Source organism: Mustelus asterias, chromosome 6, assembly GCF_964213995.1.
Source record: "Mustelus asterias chromosome 6, sMusAst1.hap1.1, whole genome shotgun sequence".
NCBI lineage: Eukaryota > Metazoa > Chordata > Chondrichthyes > Carcharhiniformes > Triakidae > Mustelus > Mustelus asterias.
The window spans coordinates 138,332,545-138,341,497 of NC_135806.1; the positions used below are offsets into that span (position 1 = coordinate 138,332,545).

Here is an 8,953-nt window from a genome sequence, read left to right on the forward strand (position 1 = left end):
TGGGCTAGAATATGGCAGATGGAATAGGATGTGAATAAGGGGGAAGTGATTCACTTTGGTAGAGAAGTATGAGGGCAGAGTATTTCTTAATGGTGAAAGGTTGGGAAGTGTTGATGTCCAGAGGGACCTCAGTATTCTTATTCATAAGTCACTTAAAGCTAGCTTGCAGGTTCAGCAAACAATTAGCAAGGCAAATGATATGTTGGTCTTCATTGTGAGGGGAATTGAGGACTGGAATAAAGATGTTTGCTGCAGTTATATAGAACCTTTGTGAGACCAGGTGGCACAATGGTTCGTACTGCTGCCTCACAGCATCAGGGACCCAGGTTCAATTCCCGGCTTGGGTCACTGTCTGTGCGGAGTCTGCGTGTTCTCCCCGTGTCTGTGTGGGCTTCCTCCAGGTGCTCCGGTTTCCTCCCACAGTCCGAAAGACATGCTGGTTAGGTGCATTGGCCGTGCTAAATTCTCCTTCAGTATATCTGAACAGGTGCTGGAGTGTGGCGACAGGGGGATTTTCACAGTAACTTCATTGCAGTGTTAATGTAAGCCTACTTGTGACACTAATAAATAAACTTAAAAACCTAATCAGGAGTATTATGTACAGTTTTGATCACCTTATCTATGGAAGAATATAGGCTGCTCCCTGGCTCACCCCACCAGTAAAACCACCCGAGAGCTGAGAAATCAGGATCGCACCCGATTTCACGGCTCTCGTGATCTTACCGGCACTGGATTTCCGGCGCGATCAGCCTCTCTCCCATTTCCAGCAAGAAGCTGAATATATGATGTAAATTTGTTCTAATCCTCATTAACATGTGTTTAGTGAGCCCGGGACTCAATCATCTGGGCTCACTTGCCTTTGTGGTCTCACCAGGAGAACCGGAGGCCATTGAGGTCCCCCCGGGGAGGTCAAGGGAAAGGGGGGGGGTGCCCCTTGGGCAGTGCCAGCCTGGCAGTGCCAGCCTGACACCTTGGCATGCCAAGTGGGCAGTGCTAGCGCTGGGGCCTGCTGTGCACTCTGCAGTTGTGATCAGTGGGGGAGGGGGCCCCGCTTCTACTCTGCAGGCAATCAGCAGGGGGTGGCGCAATCGGTCCGGGTGGTGTGGGGCTTGCGATTGGCCATGATAGCTTGGGCAGGGATGGAGGTTCTTTGAAGCCGGCTGCAGCAGCAGAGGCCTGACAGGTCTCTCTCACTCTTTCTGTTGCACATGCACAATACCTCCCTCTGCTGCTAGAGCAAGCTGGCTGGCATATTAAGCCCCACCTACTGCCTCTAATGACTGGAAATGATCTAGTCCATTATTTCAGGCACTAAGTGCGTAAGATTGGGAATAAAGACTCGCTTAAAAAACAGATCTGAAACTCTCCTATTTTCACACGAGCTGAACACTTAAAAATTTTCTCATAAAATTCTGCCCATACTTTCCACAGAGATTCACCAGATTAATCCCTGGGATGATAGGATTGTCTTATGGAGGAGAGATTGAGGCGACTGGGTCTATATTCCCTCGAGTTTGAGGTGACCTCATTGAAACTTACAAAATTATTCCAGGGCATGACAGGGCGGATGCAGATAAAATATTTCTCCTGGCTGGTAAGTCTAGAACCAGGGGAAACAGTTTCACAATAAGGGAAAGACCATTAAAATTGAGATGAGGAAGAATTATTCGCTCAGAGCGTGGTGAATCTTAGGAATTCTTTGCCTCAGAGGGTTGCGGAAGCTCAATTAGTATTGGTAGGTTTCTGGAAATCAGTGACATCAAGGGATATGGGAATAGTGCAGGAAGGTGGTCGTGAGGTAGATGATCAGCCGTGATCAAATTAAATGGCAGAGTAGGTTCGATAGGCCAAATGGTCTACTCCCATTCCTTTGTCCCTAGTCTAGCCCCACAGCAATGTGATTCCAGCCCCACAGCAATGTGGCTAATTCTTAACTCCCTTTTAAATAGCTAATCAAGACACTCAGATGTATCAAAATCTGCTTAGGGGTCAGCAATGACCATGCCAGTGAAGCACACATCTTCTGAATGAATAAAGAAAATATTTATACTAACCCAGTTCATTTGTATTAACTAATCTAGTTTTTTTTACACTACTCTGAACTTAGAATTGCAAATGTTACACCTTTGTTCAAAAAAGGGTGACTGTGAAGGATGACCCAAGGACAATAATAAAACTTGTTCAGAAAATCAGGAAGTAGAATCAGAATGGGTGTAGATTAGGAACAAGAAACAGAAGATGCTCGTGGGTGTGCTTTATAGACCCCCTAACAGTAGTTATATTGCTGGACAGAGCATTAAGCAAGAAATTATTACAGCTTGTAACAAAGACAATGTATAATAATCAGGGATTTGTGACAATACCGTGCCGTTAAAAAGTGTATTTTAATCATGTTTCTTGTATAGGTTTTTCAAACAGGCCCGAGTGTTTTATTGTTGCCATAATGTATGTACCCAGTGTTCTCTAAGTGTTACTGAAGCCATATAATGGGCATCTTGTTTATTTTTAAGTCTAGGCTAATTCAGTGTCCTAGAGTTTTATGACCCTTTTGGACTGTTGGGTGGAACATGATTGACAGGTCAGGCGCTCCCTGTGGACAGGTTTTTTCCCCCCACAGGAAAAATCCAAGGTTTTAGTTTCATTTTGGGTCAGAAGCTGTCTGGACTGCAGACTGAAAGCAGTGTTTTTGTCTCTCTCTCCCTGGTGTTGGAAATTGTGCTGTCGGTGGTTTGCTAGCTAGAAGCTAGAGGGAACCAGTGTCTTTATCTCCCTTTCAAGGTGTGCTGAAAGTTCCAGGACTGGAAAGCCTCAGCATTTTAATTCAACATCCAAAGGACTAATTCACAACAGGTGTTACAAAGCTACAAAATCCAGTATTATGGAAACAAATTAAAACATGCTACCGCAGTATTATGGAAACAAATTAAAACATGCTACCGTGCAAAGGGACCTGGGGGTCCTTGTGCATGAGACGCAAAAGCCCAGTCTGCAGGTACAACAGGTGATCAAGAAGGCAAATGGGATGTTGGCCTATATCGCGAGGGGGATAGAATATAAAAGCAGGGATGTCTTGATGCACCTGTACAGGGCATTGGTGAGGCCGCAGCTGGAATACTGTGTGCAGTATTGGTCCCCTTATATGAGGAAGGATATATTGGCATTGGAGGGAGTGCAGAGAAGGTTCACCAGGTTGATACCGGAGATGAGGGGTTTGGATTATGAGGAGAGGCTGAGGAGATTGGGTTTGTACTCGTTGGAGTTTAGAAGGATGAGGGGGGATCTTATGGAGACTTATAAGATAATGCGGGGGCTGGATAGGGTGGAGGCGGAGAGATTCTTTCCACTTAGTAAGGAAGTTAAAACTAGAGGACACAGCCTCAAAATAAAGGGGGGTCGGTTTAAGACAGAGTTGAGGAGGAACTTCTTCTCCCAGAGGGTGATGAATCTCTGGAATTCTCTGCCCACTGAGGTGGTGGAGGCTACCTCGCTGAATATGTTTAAAGCGCGGATGGATGGATTCCTGATCGGTAAGGGAATTAAGGGTTATGGGGATCAGGCGGGTAAGTGGTACTGATCCACGTCAGATCAGCCATGATCTTATTGAATGGCGGGGCGGGCTCGAGGGGCTGGATGGCCTACTCCTGCTCCTATTTCTTATGTTCTTATGTTCTTATGTGAGCATACTTGCTTTCTGTGGCAAGCCTAGAACATGCATGTTTGTCCTAGTATGTTTGCGGGGGTTGTTTGATTTGGGACAGTTCGCTGATAAGGTTTATATAACATTATGGTTGTTCTCTTGTAGTTGGTAAAAGTATGCTGATTTTTCTTATTATAGTTTAACAGTGTTCTGTGTTTGATAAAAGCTCCCTAATGGGACACTTACGTGGAGTGAAACATCCGTGCCAAATTCAAAGGTAAAAACTAAGGGTCTAGGCTATCTTCAGGAAACACCTTGGAGTTTCTAGCCTGGATTATAACAGATTTTACCTTCATTTAGTTTAACAACATGAAAAGAGGCCCTTTGGCCCATCGTGTCAGGGCTGGCACCTATCTATTCTAAATCCATTTTCCAGCACTTGAGCCATAGCCTTGTATGCTGTGGCATTTCAAGGGCTCATCTAAATACTGCTTGAGTGTTGTGTGGAAAGATTTGGACTGGAAAAATCAAATTGGCAAAGTTTATAGAATGCTACAATTTTCTGGAACATTGTGAAACCAACCAGGGATAAAGCTATTTTAAATCTAGTATGTGTAATGAGGCAAGGTTAATTAGCAACCTCATCGTAAAAGATCTTCTGGGAAAAAGTGATCACTATGCAATCAAATTCCATATTAAGATTGCAAATGACATATGATGAGAATCTTATTACATTGGTACGAGGACAGAGCTGACTAAAGGTTGATTGGGTAAATAGACTAAAATGTACAGCAGTAAATAAACAGTGGGAAACATTTAAAGAAACAATACAAAATGTTTAACAAAAACACAATCTATTAAAAATCAAAATCTCAGTGAAAAGATGCATCCATGTTTTACGATAGAAGTTAAAGAGGAGGTTTGTAATAAAGAACAAAGAACAAGGAACAAAGAAAATTACAGCACAGGAACAGGCCCTTCGGCCCTCCAAGCCTGCACCGACCATGCTGCCCGACTGAACTAAAACCCCCTACCCTTCCAGGTACCATATCCCTCTATTCCCATCCTATTCATGTATTTGTCCAGACATCCTTTAAAAGTCACTACCGTATCCGCTTCCACTACCTCCCCTGGCAACGAGTTCCAGGCACCCACTACTCTCTGTGTAAAAAATCTGCCTTGTACATCTCCTTTAAACCTTGCCCCTCACACCTTAAACCTGTGCCCCCTAGTAATTGATTCTTCCACCCTGGGAAAAAGCTTCTGACTATCCACTCTCTCCATGCCTCTCATAATCTTGTAGACTTCTATAAGGTTGTCACTCAACCTCCGTCATTCCAGTGAGAACAAAGCAAGTTTCTCCAACCTCTCCTCATAGCTAATGCCCTCCATACCAGGCAACATCCTGGTAAATCTTTTCTGTACCCTCTCCAAAGCCTCCACATCCTTCTGGTAGTGTGACGACCAGAATTGAACACTATATTCCAAGTGCGGCCTAATTAAGATTCTATAAAGCTGCAACATGACTTGCCAATTTTTAAACTCAATGCCCCAGCCGATGAAGACAAGCATACCGTATGCCTTCTTGACTACCTTCTCCACCTGCATTGTCACTTTCAGTGACCTGTGTACCTGTACACCAGATCCCTTTGCCTATCAATACTCTTAAGCGATCCGCCATTTACTGTATATTTCTTATCATTATTAGACCTTCCAAAATGCATTACCTCACATTTGTCCGGATTAAACTCCATCTGCCATCTCTCCGCCCAAGTCTCCAACCGATCTATATCCTAATGTTGCAAAGATTTGTAGAAAGCCTAGGAATTGAGCTTTCGAAGCAAGCAAAGAGTGAACCAAATGTTGATAAAAAGGGATAAACTTAGGACATAGGAACATAGGAATTAGGAGCAGAAGTAGGCTATTCAGCCCTTCGAGCCTGCTCCACCATTCAATCAGATCATGGCTGATTTCTCCCTGGTCTCAAATTCACTTCCGCACCTGTTCCCCATATCTCTTTAACCCGCTTTTAAAGAGAAATATATCCATCTCCTGCTTGTAAAATAGAATATGAGAGTAAACTAGACAGGAATATTTATTCTTTGGAGTCAGAGACATTGCCATGAGGATTGAGGAAATGGGAATGAGAGATATTGAACAAATACTTTGTGATTGTCTTCAGAGTAGAAGATGCAAATTACATATTAAAAATAGAGGATAACCAAGGGGCTAGTAACAGTGAAGATCTTAAGTTAATTATCAGCAGAGAAAAAGTATTGAAGAAACTTAAGGGACTAAAAGCTAACAAATCCCAAGGGTAAGATGGCCAACATCCTAGGATCCTAAAAGAGACAGTTGTAGAGATAGGAGTTACCTTTGTTATGATTTTCCAAAATTGGGTCGATTCTAGAACTGTCCCAGTGGGCTGCTTATCTGACATCCAGTGTTGGCGGAGCAGAAATGTCTTCTTGACTATCTTCTTGCTGGAAAGATGTCTTCAATCCCCACCACAAACTCTGTTCCATTACCACCAATTCCACCCCTCTCCTTGGCCCTCTACAAGATTCAATCTGTCTGGTTGCAAGCTTGGTGGTATATTTGAACCCAAGATATAGGATTCTCTGGTTCCGCTACAGTGAATGGAGTTTTGGCTGATTTGGCGCCAAATTCTTCGTTCTCGCTGGCAGTGGGGGTGGGGAGGACAGCTTTGGAAAATTCCAGCCATGCTTCTAACCTGTACAATCTGTGCCATCACTCGGACTGCCTATTTCCACCCGTGCACCATTGCCTAGCTTCACCCCTCTCTCAGTTCATCTGCTGCTGAAACCCTTGTAACTTTCAGAATGGTCTATTCCAATGCACTCCAGACTGACCTCAATAGTTCTATCCTTTGTGTCATCTGCAAATATGGAGATATCGCATTTAGTTCCCTCATCTAAATCATGAATATATGTTGTTATTCAATATGTTAATGATAAAAAGGTAGATCTAGTCCCTATTATGATTACATTTTTGATAGGAAATAATCAATTGAGCCAAATATAGCATAAATAGAAAATGAATTCATAGGTAATGTGTTTGCAAAAAATCAAATTCAACAAAATTGCATTTTGGGAACTGCAGTCAGCAGCATCTCCATTAATGCAGACTCAGAATTAGCATCTCAGTTAAGGATGGCAACAATTTTCTCAACCTGAGTGTAAATTTGGTCAAGGGTAGCTTGAAGCCCTGTTGGCTCTTTCTGAAATGCACCCAATAGTTTTCTGTAGAAACTGGTTCACTTATTTTCTCACCTGATATTTTTTAGCAGTTTCATTAATGAAGTGATCAGTGCTGTTATTCTGAGGATCAAACTGATTCAACAAGTGGACGATATCTGAAATAAGCCGTGAGTAACTTGACATGTTTAAACAGAAAGAACCTGCTGGGAAGAAAGGGTGAAGAATGAGTTAATTTTATGGAACATGGCGGCATCCATCGAATTTGTTGTAAAACTTATCACATGGGATCATGTCACATTTCAGGAACTTCACACGTAACAGATTAATTTGAAGTTACTATTGACTATGTAAACAATCATGACAGTAATGTGTGTGTGCATCAAGATTCAAAGAGACTAATAGCCAGTTAATCTGTTTTTTGGTAATGTTAATTGAGAAAGGAATATTGATCAATGGTAAATGACGCAAAAGATCCCACATCACTATTTGAAGATGAGCATGGAAGGATTCTGGGCATTATTTATCCCTCAACCAGATGATCACCACTCATTGTGGGATCTTGCTGTGCAAATTGGTTGCTGCGTTTCCTGCCTTGCAATACTGACATTTCAAAAGTATTTCATTGATTGATTCTGAGGTCTTGAAGAATGGCAGGTAAATTTAAGTCCTTCTTTAAAGCATTCAGGGATTCACTGCTTTCCTTTGAGCTTTGTCACAGGAACAAGTGGTTTCATCTGAAGAATAGAAATTTGGCCAAAAAAGAAGCCTCAGTATCACATTGGAGTGGAGTGTCAAAGTGAGATTACATAACAAATCCTGCAGTGGGGCTTGAACAAACAATTTTGTAACTCACAAGCAACAGTGAACACCAGCTGAGCTGTACCTTGCTGCCAAGATTTATCCACAAGCTAACACAATGTAATCAGAGAACAGTCTATCCCAAAGGGCACCATTTGGCACATTACACCACTGCTGGTTCATTGAAAGAATTAGTCCCATTCCCCTGCCCTTCCTCCATCGCCTGCAATTTTTTGCTCTATTTCTCCAATTCCCCTTTGAAAGCTTACATCGAATCTATTTCCACCACCCTTTCAGGCAGGATGGATCACTACAACGCACGGTGTCAAAATGTATCACCTCATCTCTGGCTCTGACTCTTTTGTATTTGCCTTACATTTGTACCTTTCAGTTACTGAACCTCTTGGCACAGTTTTTCCTTATTTACTCCATCAAAACCCTTCAGAATTTTGAATACAACCAAGAAAACACAATGAATAAGTGAAGCGTATTGTGATAGGTACATAAGTGGGTATCACAGGTGGCAAATCAAATAGATAATCACTTTCCTGAACAAAGGTTGGGTCTTTCCACTCCCGCTGTGGTGGGCTCATGGCTGCAGAAGTGGAAAATATTGCGAGAGCAAAAAAAAAATCAATTTTTCATGGGCGGGAAAACAGGTTGCAATCATCCACTCCTGACTTTAGTGGTGGCATGTGCTTCCCGCTGTGTGATGTCTGGCCGTAATTTTGATATCATGCACATTCTCTATAATGACTGCTCACTGGAATCACTCCCCCCTCCCAATGCTGGATCAAAAGGGAACATTGGCATCTAATTAGAATGACATATTTCTTGTAATTTTCTTTATTAGAAATAGAAACAGAGAAAAACTGCAGCACAAAACAGGCCCTTCGTGCCGAACATATCCCTACCTTTTAGGCCTACCTATAACCCTCCATCCTATTGAGTCCCATGTACTCATCCAGGAGTCTCTTAAAAGACCCTATTGAGTTCGCCTCCACCACCACTGACGGCAGCCGATTCCACTCACCCACCACCCTCTGTGTGAAAAACTTACCCCTAACATCTCCCCTGTACCTACCCCCCAGCACCTTAAACCTGTGTCCTCTCATAGCAGCCATTTCCACCATGGGAAAAAGCCTCTGAGAGTCCACCCGATCTATGCCTCTCAACATCTTATATACCTCTAATAGGTCTCCTCTCATCCTACGTCTCTCCAAGGAGAAAAGACCGAGCTCCCTCAGCCTATCCTCATAAGGCATGCCACTCAATCCAGGCAACATCCTTGTAAATC

The 8,953-nt window shown here is 42.9% G+C and overlaps 1 protein-coding gene across 1 annotated transcript in view; it reads right to left on the reverse strand.

The window, feature by feature from the left end:
- cfap99 (cilia and flagella associated protein 99) overlaps positions 1-7,041 on the reverse strand; it is a 128,492-nt gene extending 121,451 nt beyond the window's left edge. The window contains exon 1 of the mRNA XM_078213891.1: positions 6,931-7,041. Within this exon, the coding sequence (XP_078070017.1) occupies positions 6,931-7,041 (111 nt within the window). The remainder of the gene's footprint in view (positions 1-6,930) is intronic.
- Positions 7,042-8,953: the final 1,912 nt, after the last annotated feature.